This window comes from Malaclemys terrapin, chromosome 5 (genome assembly GCF_027887155.1).
Source record: "Malaclemys terrapin pileata isolate rMalTer1 chromosome 5, rMalTer1.hap1, whole genome shotgun sequence".
In the NCBI taxonomy this organism is placed as follows: domain Eukaryota; kingdom Metazoa; phylum Chordata; order Testudines; family Emydidae; genus Malaclemys; species Malaclemys terrapin.
In genome coordinates, this window is record NC_071509.1 from 122019003 (window position 1) to 122041152 (window position 22150).

Genomic DNA, 22150 nt, shown 5'->3' on the forward strand with positions numbered 1-22150 from the left:
CATCGCTGACTTAAAGTGATCTTGTAGCATCAGTGTGTCTATGCTGGGTGGGGCTCATTACAATAACCCTTATATTGAGATGCTGTGTAGTCAGGTATGCAATGTAGTGTTGTGGTGTTTCTTTTTTTCATCATATTGTGAATGTCAACTGATGATTATATAAATTTTAAATTGACATCGAGTCTGCTTTGGAATACTCAAAGTATTTTATCTTCACAGTTTGCCGGGAAGATTCATATCAGTCCATAGTCTCCTGTGCTGCCGTAGTACTTACACCCATAGAACCACCTGGGGAAGCAAAGAAAAAAGAAGAGCCAAAATTGCCTGATGTGGCCAAACGGTGAGTGAATTGTTAAAATATTTGTTTCCATTGCAATTTAAGCAGCAAAACCAAATTGTGCCCTTAGATATGCATGAGCAATTCCTTTCCACTTCCCCAAGATTTATGATGATATAGCTGAGGACAGAAATTGGCCTGAGCCTGGGTAAGTTTCTTTTGTTTAACAGTAAACACCTTCCAGTGGTTGTGGTAATGAGGTGGTTTTTCAGTGTGAGGTAGGCAACGGACATTCATATCCCAGGAAATAGATTTTTAAAGAGTTTTATTACGGTTTTTTATTTCTATATAAATAATTCTTAATACTTGCATAATCTTTCTATTCAGTAACTGATAATATAAAGACCATTCATTCCTAAAAGCTTTGCTCTACTTCGATATTTCAGTATTTCTCAGTGACTGTTTTACTGCTTTGATGTAAGGTCTGATGGCAGCTTCAGGAGTGTAGTAGTGGGCTTCCAAGTAAATCCTATCAAATTAGACTGTAGTTTGATATCTTGCACCACTGCTTTGGATGAGAATCATAACCACAGCATGGGTAGCAGCATTTATCTTGAAATACCAGGCAGGATGGTTGTTCCTTAACAATTGAGTTCTTGGAGAATGGAAAAGACACATTTTTAATGAAAAGAAGAAAATACTTTGTGCAGTGACAAAGCACTGCAGTTAAAATTGTAGGCCATACATTTTAAAATGCACAAGGTAATTTTAAAAATAATTTAGGATTCTGTTGTATCAACCATCATTACTCAAGGATAGATCTTCGGGCTGCATTAAAGTCCTTATCTTCAGTTCAGCTAGCAGTAAGGAAACTTAATTTTGGATATTTATTATCAGAAATTCTATTTCCACAAAACCTTAGTCTGAACACTTGCAAACTTTGAAAGGTTAAGAAGCTAGAAATCAGGTCCTCAACCTAGATTCAAATGTGGTAAGTCAGGATCAAACTTAGAAATATTTGCGCTCTTTCTATTTTATTGCAACCAGTAGCAGATCTGACCCGTGACACCAGATCTGAAGTCTGTCCATCCCCATTCCTTCTAACCTACATAGGCAGTTTGAATTCAGATCCAGATCAAGATCTGAACTCCATGGCTCAGGCCTGTATCCAACTGTAATATGTATTCCACTTTTGAGATAAGTCATTTGTTGTGAGTCTATCTATAATTAAATGATTAGCTACATTATAGACATTACTTTTGCTACTATTACATTCAGTCAAATATTGGAACATATTTTTATAGAGTGTGTAATGGTATTTTAGGAACATGATTCTGCATCATATCCTTCTGTACCTCTCTGAATACAAAGTATTTGAAGAAGGTTTTAGGACTCAAAGATTTGGACTGGGATCTAGAGTATTCAGGCTGAAACACTACAGTAAATTTGTATTTTCCCTCCACTGAGAGGCAAACCTGCAGTGTTCTTTGTTCTACCTTCTCCACTACTAATAATGATCTGCAGTTTCGCCTTTGTAATCTCTTGTGGATTTGGTCTAAGGCAATTTCTGTATGTGCTCAAGGAGTGAATGATGCTTCCTGGTTGACTTTTTCCTTCACCTAATTGATATTAGCAAGTCTGTTTTTTTCCCCCCTTTAAAAACACACTGGCGATGTTTTCAAAAGCACCGTGGCAATCATATAAATGTCTCTGGTCTCATGCACACACGGGTCTCAGTAACAAGCTCTGACCTCTGATACTGTAGAGATTTGCATACTTCAAAATGTGCACCTCTTGCACTGTGACTGCTGAAACATATTTGAATGTATCTGCATGAATCGAAAGCAAATACTATCACTTGATTAGTATATTTGTAACAATACATCTCCCAGACTATACAGGGGGCAGGAGGGAAACACATCTCCAGAACTGCTGAGCATATCTTTGATTAAGATTTCAGTAAATTATCTTGAAATTTTCAAAGCACATTGGAACCAGTTACTTAATTTTATCATTCATTTATTGTGTGATGTTATGATTAACTAACATGTCATGTCATATATAATCATTGTATGCTAAATAGATTTAAGTTGTAGGATTATAGACGTATGAGACTGATTAGTATTTAGACATAAGTGTGTATTAGGTATCTAAGTATTTAGGGCTGAATCGCAAACCTACAAGCTGAGGCCTGTAAAATGTCAGTTTAGCAATACTAGGCCATAGATTTAAGAAATCCTTGACATAAGTGACCAAAGAATTATACCACAAAATTAGAAAAGATTTGTCAGTGAGTGATATTGTGAAAAATTAAAGGCAAGATTAACTTTTTATTACAAGATACCTGATAGTCACATTTTTCTAACACATGCTCTAACCGCAGGGTGCACTATCTGTGTAACTCCTAATGAGAATAAAAGGAACCTATGAAAAATGGAGTGCCCCAGTATTCTTGGGGGACACAATACAAATGAGGAAAACGTGAATGGACACCTCCGTGCAAATGCACAGAATGTCAGTGAAGTCATAATCACAAGATAAAGGAGGGCTCTCAAATTAGGTAAAATTAATTATTTACAGGAAAATGCTAGCAGGAATCATCCCTCTCCTGATGATTAATTGGTAAGGCATCCATCAGACCCTAAGAATATTGTTAAGGAAGTCAGTATAACTATATTTGTAACTTGTGCATAGGTCTTTATAGGATTTTTAAATGCTTGGGTAATCATAACCTTAATTGTAACTTTAATAAAACTTGTAAAACAGAGTAGAGCCATGTCTATATTTAGAAGCGTACAGTGGCATAGCAGTACTGATACAGCTCTGCTGCTGTAAGAGTGCTTGTGTATCCGCGTGATGCCAGTGGAAGAGAGTCTACCATCAACATCATAATACCCCCTGAATGAGTGGCAGTAGCTATGTTGGCGGGAGAGCATCTCCCACCGACATAGCGCTGTGCGCATGAGCGCTTATGCTGGCAAAACTTATGTCACTCAAGGGTGTGTTTTTTCACACCCCTGAGCAACAAAAGTTTTGCTGACGTAAGTGCTAGTGTAGACATGGCCCAGATCTTGTACTTGTGTGTACTTGTATGTGTGGTCACTATCCTTGGTCTTTGTGTGTTCCTAGACACTCTAAATCGGAAGCAGATATCAGAAGTGGCTTTCACTTTGTTGAGCTCGAAACTGAAGCCACCAGAGCCGAACCCCATGGTGGTGTAATACAACATTATTAAATTCACTTTAAATAAAATACAAGGCTACAGTTTACTGGGAGGATTAAGGCGTAATGGCTGAGTGTTGTGGAGCACCATTCTTAATGCCCCTTTCATTTCTTTCTCCTATCTCCATACATTTTTTTCCACGCTATTGTCTACACGAACATCATTTCCATCCTCCTTCATTAAACTATGACCCTCTTTTCATTCAACATCTCCTTTAAAATTTGCTTTTTCTATGAGGGCCACTAATAAATAATTTAGAATTGGGGGGAAAACCCCAAACCCAGTAATGTGTTCCTGCATTTAGATATCCCAGTGTGTCTTCTGTTTGTGTCCCTCTTAGATGCCAAGCCTGCAAACTGGCTTTGCATTGTCAGGCTCCAGTCGCCATACAGAACCACACTGACTTCATTTCAACTCTGCATGGATGGATGATTCCATTTATATGGAGCAGCTTGGAGGTTCAAGGCTTTAGATTGTAAAATCAGGGATTACTAAACTATAGATGATGTTTGCTGAATAGAATGTAGGAGTTAGTCTACTTAACAGTATCTTGGGTGTACACTTTCTGTGCGTCTTTCTGAAAATGTTTTTGGGTGTGTGTAGATGTAAATAAAATTGAAATAAATAACCAAATACTGTTGAAAGAGGGTGTGCTCCCCAATAATGATGCGAGGCAGTAGTGTGGTATGACAGAGGTGCAAACATGGCTATAAAAATGGTCTTGTTGAGAAGACCATAAAGTGAACATATTTAATGGGAAAGTATGCTATATGTTTTTAAGGCTAGGAACGGATGCTCTGTATATATAAGTACCAAGTAAAATGTGTAATAATATAAATAAGACAAGATGGGTAAGGTAATACCTTTTATTGGGCTAACTTCTGTTGGTGAAAGAGACATGATTTTGAGCTTACACAGAGCTCTTCTTCATGTCTGGGAAAGGCACTCAGAGTGTCACAGCTAAATACAAGGTAGACCAAATTGCTCAGCATAAGGACTTAACACATATTGTAAGAGATCATTCAAAGTGAAGTGGACAGTTAACATCTCTGCTGTCATAGGACAAAAGAGGGAATTAGTGGGTTATGGATAGTTGTAATGGGCCACAAATCCAGAGTCTCTATTCAGTCCACGATTTGTCGTATCTCACAAAGTTATGAATTTAAGCTCCCAGACTGATGTTTTCAAGATGATGTGCAGTCTTCCTTTGAGGACAAGGACTGAGAGGTCAGATATGAAGTGATCATTTTGTGAAAAGGGTTCGCCCACAGGTGATGCAGTGTTTTTATCTTTCATCATTTTTCTGTGTGAGTTCGTTCAAGAGGATAGTGATTGTCTTCTTTCACCCAAATAGTTGTTGTTAGGACATTTAGTGCACTTGATGAGGTGCACCACATGTTGTGATAGGCATGTGTAGGACCCATGGAACTTGAAAGGTGTGTTGTGGGGGTTATCATATGAACCGTGAAGATATGTCTTCAGGTTTTGTATCTGTTGTTCTGGTAGGGTCTGGTGCCACTTTCAGTTGGTGTGTCCTGATCTGTGGGGAGCTTGCTTCTAATGATGAGCTTGGTGAGCTGTTTGAAGGCCAAAAGAGGGGGTTCAGGAAAGAATTTGGGGTTTAATGATACCAGTGTGGGTGGTAGGTGGTATCTAAGGGGGTTGCATTTGGAGGTTGTTGTTTTTTCTGTATTAAGGCAGGTTTATTCGAGGTATTTGGGTGCCCATTTCATGATGCAATCTACTTCTTGGAAGGAGTGTCCTTGTTTGGTGAAGGTGGTTTTAAGTATGCTAAGGTATGCATCTCAGACTTTTCCTTGGATTATGTTCTGAGTTCCTGGTTGTAGACAAGAGATTTCTTGGTGTGTTCGGGGTGGTTACTGGATCTGTGTAAGTAAGTGTGGGTGATCCTTGATTGGTCTCTTACAATATGTTTCAAGTATCAGAGGGGTAGCCGTATTAGTCTGGATCTGTAAAAAAGCAACAGAGAGTCCTGTGGCACCTTTAAGACTAACAGATGTATTGGAGCATAAGCTTTCGTGGGTGAATACCCACTTGGTCAGACCCAAGAGAGCTTATGCTCCAATACATCTGTTAGTCTTAAAGGTGCCACAGGACTCTCTGTTGCTTTTTACAATCTGTGTTAACTCCTTATCCTAAACGATCTGTTCCACTTTGTGTTTAGCTGTGACACTCAGTACTTTTCACGGATCCTGAAGACTGCTGTGTAAGCTCAAAAGCATGTCTTCTCACCAACAGAAGTTGGTCCAATAAAAGATATTACCTCATCTACCTTGTCTTTCTAATATCCTGGGACAGCTGCAACAACACTGCAAACAGTGGAAGATATTGAATTTTGCTGTGTAAAATGGAAACTCCACAGCATGAAGAAAAAGGAGGCGAAACTTAACCATGTCATCTACTTCCTGAGGAAATACAAGAAACAAAATACCATCTCCAGAGGACTCACCATCTAGATCCCTCTGGCCACAACCTACAGTTCCAAATATGCAGAACCACCTCCTGAACCTCACATATTCCAGAAGGGACTAGCTCAAACAAGAAATCATTACATACTCCAACACACTGGAAGGAAAAAAATCAGGAAACTTACCTGGAAATCATGCAAGAAACCCAAAATTACCAAAAACAAAACAAAACAACCTCATGACAGCCATCCAACACAAAAACAGAAAGTGGAACCAACTAAAATAGGCCTTTAGTTTGAACTGCCTAATGTTTAGTTAACTTTGTTGTTATGTCTTGGGAACAAAAGTGCTTAACGTTTTTAAATAATATATGGTATTTGTTTATCTTAATTACTGTAAGCAGCAAATGAACATGCCAAAAGAGGTAGCAGGAAAGTTCAAATTCTTTGAAGAGCTCCTAAGCCAACATACAGTGGCACTAGGGGGGAAACAGACCAATTTTATCTCACACGTTTCCCCCCCCCAATGATTTTTGTTTTGGAGGAGCTCATAAATATTTAATTAGAAAGCTGTTCATTAAGCATATCTGGGAAATTATTAGATCATATTTGATTTGCACGCAGTAGGCAAAATCCTGCCCTCACTAAAAGTACATTTGGTTAGAGAGCGGCAGCAGCTAAGCACAGACTCCTAGGCCTTCTTGCTGGCAATAAGGAGTCATTGCTCAGAAAGTTCTGGGGGTGATATCCTCTGCTTCACTGAGAAGGGAAAAAAAAAAGAATAATATGCCCCAATCCCTATTACGTGGTACTAATTACACTTGTAGAGTGGAGCTGAGGGCTTTAACTATGCTCTGGCATCTAACTATGCTCTCTTGAGGCTGGGGGAGTGCCAAGAATACACATTGCTCTGCTCTTGTGCCAGATGCATTTGGTAGGGTGGGAAGTTGTCATCTCCTTAGGGTAAGGGCTGTGACTTCTCCTATGTTCTGTCCTCGATGAAGCATGGCATCAATGTTAAGTGAGTAATAAGAAGCTACTTTCTGTGAATCCTTTCTCCTCCTTCTCCACAGCACACTGTGAAATGCAGCAAAGGATTATTTTTTTCTCAGCAAAAGTTAATAATCAGAATGAAAGTAGGCGTTCTCCAACCCTCTCCTATCCCTCCCTTCCTCCCTCCCTCCCAGATTTGTAAACACATTTGGTCTAGAACATAACATGGATCCATTGTTTAAATTTGTAGTAATAAAACATTTTTTTAAATGATGTATTGACATTCAGTGCAAGTTTTCAAGGCCTCTTTGTGTTGCTATGGTGATAGTTCAGCCAGTCTCTCTTGAAAGGACACAGATGATAACACTTATTCTAAAGAATCTTTTATCTGGGTAGGAAATGCTGAAGATAGGCTTAAGCCTTTAAAATCAAAATCAAGAAGATGCAGAGATAGAATCGTGATATGAGGAATCTTCCCTTTCATTGCAAGTGTCTAACAAAGGGTGTGGGAGGGAAAGCTAGACTTGGAATATTTCAATTATGCTTTAAAAATAACTTTCCTTTAAACGTCTATGACCACACTGTCAATTGAAAGCTCATGCTATCACCAATGGAAAAGTCTTAGGAGCCTATAGATAGTGCGGTAAGAAAGGTTCCTCTGGTGCACTGGGGCCAGTCTTCTGCTGCTAAATACAAACAATAAGGAAATCCATTCACACGTTACCAATAGATGAGAAAGTGCCATGATATAGAAACAAAAGCCTTGATTTGTCAAAATACTGAAGCATGTGTTTAATTTTAAGCATATGAGTGATCTCATGTGACTTGTATTTAAACATGTGCTTAAGTACTTTGTTTAATTGGGGGCAAAGGCGATCCTTTTTTAAAGGACGACTTCTTTGGAAAAAAATATTGGACTGATACAATTTAAGAAAAAAAGTAAACAAATAGAAGATCACATATAACCTTAAACTTTCAAACTATAGTGAGGATAAAGACGGCAAGGATTCATTTAGCTGAAAATTTACCAGTTCATAAATGAACAGATTCCTTTAGAACTTTTTAGAATGGTAACCAAGAATTAAAATACTGAAATTGTTTTGACAGTTGCATATTTGGGCCTTAGTTAAAACCTTTAATTAAAGAGAATTAGTGTGTTGTCCTGAATAACAAGTGGCTGGAACTAAATGGCATATCAGTTTTATGGCCCTTTTGTGATAATGTTGTTAAATTTGTATGTAGCAGTAACATGAGAGCTTTGAATAACCTCATAAGGGTTTTTATTGGTTACTTGTGTTAATTAATGTCAGTGCATTTAGGCTCTGATGCAGCAAGTGACTTTCACATGCTTAAAGTTAGATGTTTGTGTGTAGTTCCACTGGAGTCAGGAGGACTGCTTACCTACATAAACTTAAGAACATACTTAAATTGTCCTCTGAACTGAGGCCTTCATGCAAGTCTGTGTGCAAACTAGGAAGTTGCTTGGGCAGAATACCCAGTTTGACAACTAAGAAGTTGGTTGTGCATGTACTGTGTCCTTAGTTGCATACCTAGCAGCAGCAAATGTACATGTAACACTGACAGACTGTGGTCGTCGGCAGGCAGAATTGAACTGGGGACCTCTGAAGCTTAGTGCGTGAGCCTCTACCGCATGAGCTAAAAGCCAACTGACTGTTAGCTAAGGCTGTACAGCAGACTCATTTTATCTCTCTCCTTAAGTGGTTTCGGTGCCATTAGATTGAACAGAACACCACACCCAGAAGGTGTGTGGATTACATACACACATGTGGGAGCAATTTTTTGCATGTGACCCTCAAATTGTCAAAACATGGCCAGTAAAGTTGAAGAAAGGAGTCCTTATTGACTGTTAGAACCTTCCCCATGGAGCTTACTTGGAAGAAAGTGTGGCTACTGCTAGCTTATTTTCATGCACAGAATAGGCGCAACTTTAAGGAAGTTGATTATGTTTTACTAGAGATCTCTTGACATCTTTGCATTTTGATTTTTTTTTTAAATCTCTGGAGAAAAACCTGTCTCTAATAGCAACAGTTTATTTTAGCTGACATTAACTTAGATCTCCAGTGCAGTAAGCTTGTCCGGCCATGGAATCCTGTTGCAAGATTTGCATCTACTTTGACAGTTCATTCTAGAAGTCCTCTCTTTGTAACTTGAAAAGATGAATATTTTCAGACTGGTTAGGACAACCTGATAAAAGGTGATTGAACTGTTTCAGTTGCCTGTATAATTTCCATTATGTACCACAAAAGAATGTTTATCATCTCACAATTGCCTACTATTGCTGTAAAATGGCATTGCCTTTAGAGGTTGCCTGTATTGCAAATCCAGGTCATAAACCATAAAGGACTCATAGAATTTCTCCTAAAATTATTTAGAGGTGCTTTGTCAGGAGGTAGAATTCTGTATGCAATTTTATTTAAAGCATATGGGTTCGATTTAAAGTGAACAACTTGTAATATAATTTGCTTAAGGTTTCTATGAATGGTCAGATGTGAATGCCTCCTAGTCTATTAGAAGCTGAAGGTCATGGTAGGTGTGATTGGGAAGGTAATTTCTGATAGATTTGAAAATAATGCCTTTCATTTGATGTATGACCTTAATGTAATGATGATTTGGGCATTCTTAATATGCTCATTAATATACTTAGAGGAGAGGAAAGTGATCAGGAACAGTCAGCATTGATTCAACAAGGGCAAGTCATGAATTGCCTTCTATGACGAGAAAACTGGCTCTGTGGATGAGGGTAAAGCAGTGGACTTGTTAATCCTTGACTTGAGCAAAGCTTTTGTTACAGTCTCCCACAGTATTCTTGCCAGCAAGTTAAAGAAATATGGGCTGGATGAATGGACTATAAGGTGATAAAAAGCTGGCTAGATCATCGGGCTCAACGGGTAGTGATCAATGGCTCCATGTCTAGCTGGCAGCCGGTATCAAGCGGAGTGTCCCCAGGGTCGGTCCTGGGGCTGGTTTTGTTCAATATCTTCATTAATCATCTGGAGGATACCGTGGACTGCACCCTCAGCAAGTTTGCAGATGACACTAAACCGGGAGGAATGGTAGATATGCTGGAGGGTAGGGATAGGATACAGAAGGACCTAGACAAATAAGAGGATTGGGCCAAAAGAAATCTGATGAGGGTTCAACAAGGACAAGTGCAGAGTCCTGCACTTAGGACGGAAGAATCCCATGCACTGCTACAGACTAGGGCCCATATGGCTAGGAGGCAGTTCTGCAGAAAAGGACCTAGGGGTTACAGTGGATGAGAAGCTGGATATGAGTCAACAGTGTGCCCTTGTTGCCAAGAAGGCTAACGGCATTTTGGGCTGTATAAGTAGGGGCATTGCCAGCAGATCGAGGGACGTGATCATTTCCCTCTGTTTGACATTGGTGAGCCTCTTCTGGAGTATGTGTCCAGTTTTGGGCCCCACACTACAAGAAGGATGTGGAAAAATTGGAAAGAGTCCAGCGGAGGGCAACAAAAATGATTAGGGGGCTGGAGCACATGACTTAGGAGGAGAGTCTGAGGGAACTGGGATTGTTTAGTCTGCAGAAGAGAAGAATGAGGGGAGATTTGATAGCTGCTTTCAACTACCTGAAAGGGGGTTCCAAAGAGGATGGATCTAGACTGTTCTCAGTGGTACCAGATGACAGAACAAGGAGTAATGATTTCAGGTTGCAATGGGGATGGTTTAGGTTGGATATTAGGAAAAAAATTTTCACGAAGAGGGTAGTGAAGCACTGGAATGGGTTACCTAGGGAGGTGGTGGAATCTCCTTCCTTAGAGGTTTTTAAGGTCAGGCTTGACAAAGCCCTGGCTGGGATGATTTAGTTGGGAATTGGTCCTGCTTTGAGCAGGGTGTTGGACTAGATGACCTCCTGAGGTCCCTTCCAACCCTGATATTCTATGATTCTATGGTTACTTGAATCGGTACTCCACTAGGGTTTTTGACTTCTTACACATAATTTTGTATAGGAGGAACAATATTTTCTGTAATAATAAAAGTCAGTTACCTTGTACAGAATTAGGCTCAAGAGAGCTAAGTCTTCTAAGCAATTATTTCTTGGAAAACCTTTTCTGGTAGTTTTCTTGTTTTTAAACGTCACTTTTTGTGGTACTGTGGAGGTGGGCATGTCATTTAAAAAGAACTATTAAGCTTTACTGCAGTGTAATGTGGAAGAAGTGAATACATATTAATATATTCTGAGTAGTAAAACCATTTTCTCTCTTTAGTTACAAGACAGTACCGAAAATAAATTGGTTTAATTTAAAAATATGTTACTGAAGATTAGTCTTTGATTATTATTATTTTTGATAAGACGGTGCATCTAATCAATCATTTTTGTGGTGTGAATGCCCATTTTCTCATTATGTGCAATATAATATATGGTATGCAGTATAGATCCACTCTGGAGATGACAGAAACATTTTTCAGTATAGAAATTTTACAGTGCCCACATCAAAATGGTTTCTTTGGTGTTGTCAGTAAAGCTCTACCCCGATATAACGCTGTCCTCGGGAGACAAAAAATCTTACCACGTTATAGGTGAAACCGCATTATATCGAACTTGCTTTCATCCACCGGAGTGCGCAGCCCCGCCCCCCCAGAGCACTGCTTTACTGCGATGTATCCGAATTCATGTTAATAATTAGCAAGCCAATGCTCAAACCACTGAGCTATCCCTATATCGGGTCGCATTATATCGGGGTAGAGGTGTTTTTAAACCAAGAAGGCAAGTAGATATTGCCTTTTAAGGAATAATTTGGATCACACAAAAATGATTTGATCTAATGAACCGAACTAAAGTGTCTAAATAGTATCTGATAAACAGATGGATCCATTGAGAAGACAAGGTGGGTAAGGTAATATCTTTTATTGGACAAGCTTCATTTGGTGAGAGAGACAAGCTTTTGAGCTTACACAGAACTCTTCTTCAGGTCTGGGAAACTTACTCAGAGTGTCACAGCTAAATACAAGATGGAACAGATTGTTTAGCATAAGTAGTTAACACATATTTCAAGGGACCATTCAAGGTGAAGTGACCTGTTAACAACCCTCCAGTCATAGAGAGCAAAGAGGTGGGAGGGGAGTAGATGGGGGTTTGTTATAGATTGTTGTAACAATCCATAAATCCAGTGTCTCTGTTCAGTCCATGATTTTCAGTGTCTAGCAAAGTTATGAATTTAAGCTCTCAGGCTCATCTTTTGAAAGTAATTATTATTGGGGCACTTAATACACTGGATGAGGTACACCACATGTTTTGATATGCATGTGTAGGACCTGGGGATTTTGAAAGGTGTATTGATCATCGTAGCAGAGGAGATACGTCTGCAGGTTTTGCATCTGTTGTTCTGGCAAGGTCGGGTGTCACTTTGAGTTGGTGTGTCGTGGTCTGTGTGACCATGCTTCTGATGAGGAGTTTGGAGAGGTTGGGAGGTTGTTTGAAGACCAGAAGAGGGGATTCAGGAAATATTTATTTCAGGATATGGTCCTGATTGGGTATGGGCTGTGTTGTTTGATACCCCATATGGGTACCAGTGTGGGATGGTAGGTGACAACTAGGGGTGTGTGGTTGGAGGGGGCTTTATTTCTGTATTGAACCAGGTTCTCTTGGAGAATTTGGATGGCCCATTCCAGGATGTGATTTACTTTTCTGATGGTGTGTCCTTGTTGGGTGAAGGCGGTTTTGAGTGTGTTAAAGTGTATATCCCAGACTTTTTCTTTGGAGCATATTCTGTGGTATCTGAGTACCTGACTGTAGATAATAGATTGTGTGGTTAGTGGATCTATGGTAGTAGGTACGGTGATTCATAGGTTTCTTGTATGTAGTTGTCTGTAGGGTTCCCTTGTTGAAGCTGATTGAAGCTAGTGTGGGAGTGTTCCAGAGAGAGTATAATGGATGGGTGATGGTTGTTGAAGTTGTGGTGGAAATCTATGAGGAAGTTTAAACTGTCTGTCCAGAGGATGAAAATAGCATCAGTGTATCTCAGGTGTATCATTGGTTTCATGGTCCATTTGTCCAGAAATTCTTCGTCAGGTTGGCCCATAAAGAAGTTGTTATATTGAAGACCCATCCTGGTACCCATGGCTTCCTCCAGGCCGGGGGGGGAGGGGGGGTGCTCAAACTCACGCTCCACCCCTGCCCCAGCTCTGCTCCAGGCCCCATCCCTTCTCCCAAATCCTGGTCCTGCCACTTCATGAGCCCACTCCACCCCTGCCGTGCCTCTTACCACGCAGTTTCATCCCCTTCCCTAAATGCCATGAAACAGCTGTTCACGGCAGGGGAGAAGTTGATCGGTGGGGCTGCCGGCGGATGAGAGCTGCTGGGATTGAGGCGGGAGCTGGCTGCCGGTGGGTGCTAACCACCCACTAATTTTTTTCCATGGATGCTCCAGCCCTGGAGCACCCACGAAGTCGGCGCCTGTGTACCCAGGGCTGTTGCCATGATTTGGACAAAGAGTTTGTTGTTGAATGTAAAACTGCTGTAGGTGAGGATGAAATGGATGAGTTTGGCAATGTGTTCTGGGTGGATATCTGAGGTTTCTCCATTGTCTTGTAAATATGTGAGGCAGGCAGCTATGCCATCACTGTGAGGGATGTTGGTGTATAGGGAGTGTGACGGGTTGGATCACAGAAACCCCCTTGGGAGCTGCCACCCAATGTGCAAAGACTACCCCTGCTTCTGTTTTCCCTGCCAGCTCAGGACTCCAGCACCCTGTCTTGCTGAGCCAGACACTCCCGTCTGGCTCCAGACACAGACCCAGGGTCTGAATCTCCTGTCCGAAAGCTGCAAGTTTACCTGAAAACAGCTCACAGTAGTGTGCTTGTCTTTAGCACTCAGATGCCCAACTCCCAATGGGGTCTAAACCCAGATAAATCCGTTTTACCCTGCATAAAGCTTATGCAGGGCAAACTCATAAATTGTTCGCCCTCTATAACACTGATAGAGAGATATGCACAGTTGGTTGCTCCCCCAGGTATTAATACATACTCTGAGTGAATTACTAAATAGAAAGTGATTTTATTAAATACAGACAGTAGGATTTAAGTGGTTCAAAGTAGTAACAGACAGAACAAAGTAAGTCACAAGCAAAATAAAATAAAATGCGCAAATCTATGCCTAATCAAACTGAATACAGATAATCTCACCCTCAGAGATGCTTCAGTAAGTTTTTCTCAGACTGGACACCTTCCAGGCCTGGGCACAATTCTTTCCCCTGGTGCAGCTCTTGTTGCAGCTCAGGTGATAGCTAGGGGATTCTTCATGATGGCTTCTCTCTCTCTCTGTTCTCTTTCCCCCTTTATATATCTTTTGCATAAGGCGGGAACTCTTTGTCTCTCTGGGTTTCCACCCCCACCTCACTGGAAAAGCACCAGGTTAAAGATGGATTCCAGTTCAGGTGACATGATCACATGTCACTGCAAGACTTCATTACTCACTTGCCAGCACACACATATACAGGAAGACTCACAGGTAAATACAGCCATCTGCAGACAATGGGAATCATCAAGATTCCAAACCATCATTAATGGTCCACACTTTACACAATTACAATAGGCCCTCAGAGTTACATTTTATATTTCTAGTTTTGGATACAAGAGTGGTACATTTATACAAATCAGATGATCACACTCAGTAGATTATAAGCTTTGTAATGATACCTTACAAGAGACCTTTTGCATGAAGCATATCCCAGTTACATTAAATTCACTTATTACCGTATTTTCTCTAAAACCATCTCAGTTACATTATATTGACTTATTATCAAGTTTTTATAAAACCATATGGACTGCACAACGTCACAGGGAGGTGACATCCATGGGGACACGGAGGTGTTTGGAGGGAGTTTGTTAATATAGCAGAATTTCTGAAAGAAGTCAGTTGTGTCCTGCAGAAAGCTGGCCCTTTGTGCAGTGAGTGTTTTAAGGATGGTTTGTATGAGTTCCGATACTCCTTCAGTTCCCGTGTTTGTGTATATTAGGAAGCATGTTAGAAGGTCCATGGGTGGGTTCATGTGGGATGAGTTTGTAGATTTTCTCTTGGAGTGGTTTTGGAAGGATTTGATGAAGTCCTTAAATTCCTGGGTAAATTGTGGTGGGGGTTTTCTGTGAGTTCTTTATAGTAGTTGGTGTCAGAGAGTTGTTGGTCGGCCTCGTTAACGTAGTCATGAGGGTTGAGGACTTTGTCTGCTACTTTGATCCCTATCTCGTGGTTAGATTTCAGGGACTGTATAGCTGTCCTCTTAGCAGTGGAAAGATTGTGATGGATGGGATATTTGTTAAAGATGTAATGATAAAGAGTGTGGTTTCATCCACTTTGCGGTGGCCAGTCAGATTATTCTTTTTTCTTATGATTGTCGGTAGTGATGTGGTAATTTTGTTTGGCTTTCCCCTTCCTAATGGCAGTGAAACGGCATTTCACGCTGTCTTCATGGGTAGATTCCCACTGTCCTCCATGGTTGTGATAAGAATTTAATTGCCCCAAACTCTGAAGCTTGGATTCAGACCACCAGGCCGTGCCTCTGGGTTTGATGACACTGCACATATTTTGCTAGCATAGCTCTACTGCTGTAGCTATTGTGGCAGAGCTCCCTAGTGGACACACAGGTTATACAGGCAAAAGGAGTTATTTTTCTGACACATCCCTTAATGACAAGCTATACCAGCATAAATAGTCTTTTGCCACTATTACTGCAAAAGGGCTTTTGTCCAGCACGGTTTTGTGCGATTTCCCTCCATCAGACCCCTCCTCCCAGTTGATGTAGCTATGCTGGCAAAACTTTGCAGTGTAGATCAGACATCTGACAAATGATGCAATTCAATATTGTTCCTTTCCCCCACAGCTGCTATTCAAACAACTCTGGGGTCAAAGATGACTTATTTCATTAGTGTACTCACTTCACTCGTTGATGACAATGTTTCAGAGGTCAATTAACTTCTTAGACGTTCCTGTGGAGGTAAGCCTCAGGCACATAGGGTCAAATTCTCTCCTGGCACAACTCTGCTGACCTCAGAGTCCATTAACTTCCATGGAGTTGCACCAGCAGAGAATGTAGGCTGGAATCTGGATTACCAAATCAGCAAATATGTGATCTGCAGGTAGGGTGAACTTCATTCCTTGTAGGTGTATGGTTTTTTTTTTTTTTTTTACCTGTGCAGTTACAAAGCCATTGTCCAGGGCCCTTATCTGATCCTGTGCAACTCTCCTCTATGCATTCCTGGACAAATTGTACCACATCATGACATGCAGAGTCATTCATGAACCTTCTGTCCTTCTTATTCCGAGCATGATGTGATGATTCCACTGCTTTTAAAAATATTGTGCCTTCTTACCTACCTAATTCCCTAGCGTAGACCAGACCAAAGCAAAAGGAACCCTAATGCATATGCTGTGGGGCTGTCTATCATTCAGACAGGTGTGGATTCAGGTGGACATGAGTTAAAATAGTACTCAGCTTCAGCAGATAAACCTCAGCTGAAAATTATATTTTAAACTATTTACCAGTTAAACTGGGTTTAACTCCACCATAAAAATTTTGGTTCTTGAAGGTTGCAGTGATCACCAAGTGCATGATTTTATAAAAATGAAAGAGTAGGCTTATGCCCAGAACAGAGCAGTGGTATTTGAAGCTGTTTGAGTTAGGAGCCAAAGAAAGAATAGCTTGTTGCTGTAGAGAGCAATCATATGAACACACAGAAGTCTGGACCCTGTTTCCAGATACATTTGGAGAAAAGCAAAATATTGAGATGGCTCAAAGAATGCTATACCTCCATTCCACCTAACCACTCCTCTCTTTCTCTCCCGCTCCAGTCCCCTCCCTCAGCTGCCAGTTCATGTATGTCTTCTATTCTATTAGTTGCCCCCACCCTAACATGTTACGTGTATGGAATATTGTCTAGTTTTGTATTGTCTCATCTAGCAGCTTTGACAAATTGTAAAAGTATATAACTGAATAATTCACTGTCTGTTCTTATTGAGAATCAAACCAAAAAATTAATTGCAAAATAAGCCAGTGCATGTCAAAAATAGTGCATCAGCAATTTTATCACAAGTTAATCCATGTGGACATGGCCCAAGCCCAGGATCTGTTACTTGGTCCTAAGGCTGAGCACTGTACCCCTACAGCCCCGAGACCAGATTTACAATGGTGCTCAGTGTCACCCAGCTTAGCAGTTACACAAATCTCTAGATACTATGGTGCCTAGCTGCATTCTCATACCTGAACCAGGTGCTCTTTAAGCACCTGCCTTTCTATGCTTATGTGGCACCTAATTACCCTTAAAAACTGTCAAAAGCACCTAAACGGTGTACTTGGGAACCTAACTGCATCTTTAGGTGCCTAAACATATGTGTATATCTGGCCCCAGGTCTCTGCCCCTCCCTATGGTGTTGGGAGCTGGTCTCACTGGTGATCTTGAAGTGCTTCCTCTGTTCAGATCTCTCTCTGTTGAATATGGGCAGTATCTGGAGCAGAAAGATGATCAGAGCAAATTAATATAGCTCCCAATATCATAGGAGGGGAATCAGAAAGCAAGATCGCTACCAGACCAGTCAATAAAGAAAGGGCAGGAACAAGAGAAAGAGCTAAACCAATATTAGTCTCATTTAGGAAAAAAAAAAAAGTTTCCAGACTGAGACCAAGCATGGAAAATTGCTTCCTGAAAGACATGTTTTTGCTACACTTGTGGCCAAGAACAGAGTGACACTATAATGCCGGACATGTATTTAAGCTAAGAGATGTGAATGGAACAGAAAAATGTTTTACTGCTGCTCTGGGCAAAGCTGAGCTGTTTATTTTCCAAATGTGATACTGTGATTTCATGATCAAGTTTTTATTCTAATGGCTTTATTTCTATCTAGGAAATAATAGATCTTGAGTCAGATATTTTGTCCATTAGTCACTGGAGCAGCACAGTAACAGCTGCACTCCGTACCGCTATTGATTAGCTGCATTCTGTCTGGTTTAGAGTACAGACCAAGTCAACACTTGCCGCGATATCCATACGAGAGCTTATTTGTAGAAACGTATTAGGCCATATCCTCAGACAGTGTAAATCGGCATAGCGCTTTTAACTTCAGTGGATCTGTGCTAATTTACATCTGCTGAGGACCTGGCCCATTATACTGTATGATCTCTGCCTAATCATTTATTTTTCATAGTTCTCTGCATTAAATAAGACTTAGCTATCCTGCAAACTGACTCTCTGCACTAGCTTTATTTGGGAAAAAAAGCAATTCCTGACTTCTTTGTGTAAAGCATTGGAAATAACTCACTGTTCTTGCTTTCACTGCACTTGAATCCAAATTAACCGTGGTAAAATTTAGCCCCTCAGTTAAATGTTCCATTTTCAATGTCTCTCTCTGGACTAGTTTTAGGATAAGTCATATGTACAATACTGTAAAAGCAGCCATTCTTACCTGTGGGGCACACAACATTTTATACAATGATCTGCATTTTGAGGATCAAAATGCACATTTTGTCCTGGAAACCCACTGAATTGCCAAAGATATTTAAAATCTCACAAACTGTATTAATAGTTCCCATGGGATCTTTACCATAAGCAAGAGGCTGCAGCAAATGCGAAGGATTAGCAGGAGTGAGAGAAATTCTGCAGAGCCTATTTTCTTTTCTAGGTACAACTTTCCTGAGATACCTGCTCTAAGAGAGCCATGATCTAATGGTTTGTGTATCACACAACTATGCTATTTCTTTTGGAGTTGTTTATACATAAGAACATAAGAATGGCCATACTGGATCAGACCAAAGGTCCATCCAGACCAGTATCCTGTCTGCCAACAGTGGCCAATGCCAGGTGCCCCAGAGGGAGTGAACCTAACAGGCAATGATCAAGTGATCTCTCTCCTGCCATCCATCTCCACCCTCTGACAAACAGAGGCTAGGGACACCATTCCTTACCCATCCTGGCTAATGGCCATTAATGGACTTAACCTCCATGAATTTATCTAGTTCTCTTTTTAAACCCTGTTATAGTCCTAGCCTTCACAACCTCCTCAGGCAAGGAGTTCCACAGGTTGACTGTGCGCTGTGTGAAGAAGAACTTCCTTTTATTTGTTTTAAACCTGCTGCCCATTAATTTAATTTGGTGGCCCCTAGTTTTTATATTATGGGAACAAGTAAATAACTTTTCCTTATTCACTTTCTCTACACAACTCATGATTTTACATACTTCTATCATATCCCCGCTTAGTCTCCTCTTTTCCAAGCTGAAAAGTCCTAGCCTCTTTAATCTCTCCTCATATGGGACCCGTTCCAAACCTCTAATCATTTTAGTTGCCCTTCTCTGAACCTTTTCTAATGCCAGTATATCTTTTTTGAGATGAGGAGACCATATCTGTATACAGTATTCAAGATGTGGGCGTACCATGGATTTATATAAAGGCAATGAGATATTCTCCATCTTATTCTCTATCCCCTTTTAATGATTCCTAACATCCTGTTTGCTTTTTTGACTGCCGCTGCACACTGCGTGGACGTCTTCAGAGAACTATCCACGATGACTCCAAGAGCTCTTTCCTGATTAGTTGTAGCTAAATTAGCCCCCATCATATTGTATGTATAGTTGGGGTTATTTTTTCCTATGTGCATTACTTTACATTTATCCACATTATATATAATTTCCATTCTGTTGCCCAATCACTTAGTTTTGTGAGATCTTTTTGAAGTTCTTCACAGTCTGCTTTGGTCTTAACTATCTTGAGCAGTTTGGTATTGTCTGCAAACTTTGCCACCTCACTGTTTACCCCTTTCTCCAGATCATTTATGAATAAGCTGAATACGATTGGTCCTAGGACTGACCCTTGGGGAACACCACTAGTTACCCCTCTCCTTCTGAAAATTTACCATTTATTCCTACCCTTTGTTCCCTGTCTTATAACCAGTTCTCAAGCCGTGAAAGGATCTTGCCTCTTATCCCATGACAACTTAATTTACGTAAGAGCCTTTGGTGAGGGACCTTGTCAAAGGCTTTCTGGAAATCTAAATACACTATGTCCACTGGATCCCCCTTGCCCACATGTTTGTTGACCCCTTCAAAGAACTCTTAATAGATTAGTAAGACATGATTTCCTTTTACAGAAACCATGTTGACTTTTGCTCAACAATTTATGTTCTTCTATGTGTCTGACAATTTTATTCTTTACTATTGTTTCAACTAATTTGCCCGGTACTGATGTTAGACTTTCTGGTCTGTAATTGCAGAGATCCCCTCTAGAGCCCTTTTAAAATATTGGCGTTACATTAGCTATCTTCTAGTCATTGGGTACAGAATCTGATTTAAAGGACAGGTTTACAAACCATAGTTAATAGTTCCTCAATTTCACATGTGAGTTCTTTTAGAACTCTTGGGTGAATGCCATCTGATCCCGGTGACTTGTTAATTTTAAGTTTATCAATTCTTTCTAAAACCTCCTCTAATGACACTTCAATCTGTGACAATTCCTCAGATTTATTACCTACAAAGGACGGCTCCTGTCGACCTAGCTGCCACCTCTCAAGCAGGTGGATTACCTGCACTTATGGTAGAACCCCTTCCATTGGCAAAGGTGGAGTCTTCACTCAAGTGCTACAGCAGCACAGTTGTGCCACTGCAGCATTTTAAGTGTAGACAAGCCCTTTGTTACAGTGCCAATAAACATTAGAGGATACAGCCTTTCTCTTGTGCAACCTCTGTGGTGTCCAAGACACTTCGACTAATTTTTGTTGTTGTACCAAGCGGATGCCTATTGTCTCTGTTGCTTTTTTGATTTGGCTCTTGAGCCCCTGGCAGCTGCTATATCTGGATATCCAAGGCATACAAGTCTGTTCCAGGGGGCATAACTTGATGTTACATGCAGATTATGCCCTTCTGTGTGTATATCTAAGCCAGAAACCACAATTCCAGTCCTTTTTTTTTTTTTTTGCTAATTCGAACATTCAGCTTGATATCGGGTTACAAAATAAATTGAGAAACATCAGAACTATTGGAAATCTGGTTGTCATGTGGTTGTTCTTTCAGTGGAATTTCCATAGGCAAACTGATACAATTAGGTACCTAGGTATAAAAGCACTGGCTTATTTTGAGCCTTCTGAAGAACTAAAACTGAGAGTTTTAATCCATAGAGAACATACAATTTTTTTGGAGAAATTGTACTGAATATAGAAATAACAATATGAGAAATATTAAATAGAAATATGTATGTTTTGTAGAATATCTCCTTATACAGCAGATTAAATTTTTAATAGATACATCTAAAGTGCATACAATACAAATATAAAATGTAAATGCCACTGAACTAGAGCCAGTGCATTTTGAAAAAGACATGTAATAATAATGAACTCTACTCTAAACGGTTTGGCAATGGAATATAACACAAAAAATGCATGCACCAGAGCAGTCAACAATAACCCTAAGAATGCTAAGGCTACATTAGATAATTCTTTGGCATTGGAATATTGTATTGAGAATTCATCTAGTCATAAGACTGATATAATTAGATACATTGAAGGACATTAACATCCTAAGAATTTGAAGCATTAGAAAAACTCAAACATCTTATTTTTTTTCAGTTTAAAAAAAAGACTAATAGGTGATCTAGTTAAAGCAAATACAATTTTAAATGGCCCATATAACATTGTTATAAATTATATTAATCATAAATCTAAGGAAATGAGGAAGCTTATTGAAAGTTAAAAACAGAGGCATGTTAAAATCAAACCTAAAGAAATGCCTTTTTTTTTTTTAACATAAAGTACTCTGAATCCTATCCACCAAAGTTGTTTAGGCTGCAGCATTGTGGGCATTGAAAAATGATCATACTGTATCTTGGGGGAAGGAGTTGAGAGGTTTGTAAGACAAAACCCCGTCAATAAATTTCCTGAAATGTATGCACGCTTGTTACTGAAGACTAAATATAGTGGTTTAACTTTGTGAGGTAGAATCTTGACACCAACTAATTGTTAGTTAACTAGTGTCTAACTTTAATATGCAAAATATTCAAGAGAAGACACTACATTGAAAAAGTCAGAATGAGAACTACACAATAAAAGTCATGTTTCCCATAAATTATTGAAGGTTGCAGGGGACTGACATTTGTGTCTTTGAAAATCTCTCCACACCCCCCCACCTCCCCCCCCCGGCCAATGTGCTCACTGCCCCAGTCTACATAGGACAGATAACACTTCTGAAAGTGTGAGTTAGAATGGTGAGAGCAG

The 22150-nt window shown here is 40.1% G+C and overlaps 1 protein-coding gene across 6 annotated transcripts in view; it reads left to right on the plus strand.

Moving 5' to 3' along the window:
- Positions 1 to 22150, plus strand: part of CCSER1 (coiled-coil serine rich protein 1) — a 1155725-nt gene that overhangs the window by 339369 nt on the left and 794206 nt on the right. For all 6 annotated transcript variants that reach the window (XR_008445082.1, XM_054029822.1, XM_054029821.1 and 3 more), the window contains exon 5: positions 220 to 340. Coding sequence is in view for 5 of the 6 variants with exons in the window: in XM_054029822.1 (XP_053885797.1) it covers positions 220 to 340 (121 nt within the window). In the remaining variant the exon portion in view is untranslated. The remainder of the gene's footprint in view (positions 1 to 219; positions 341 to 22150) is intronic.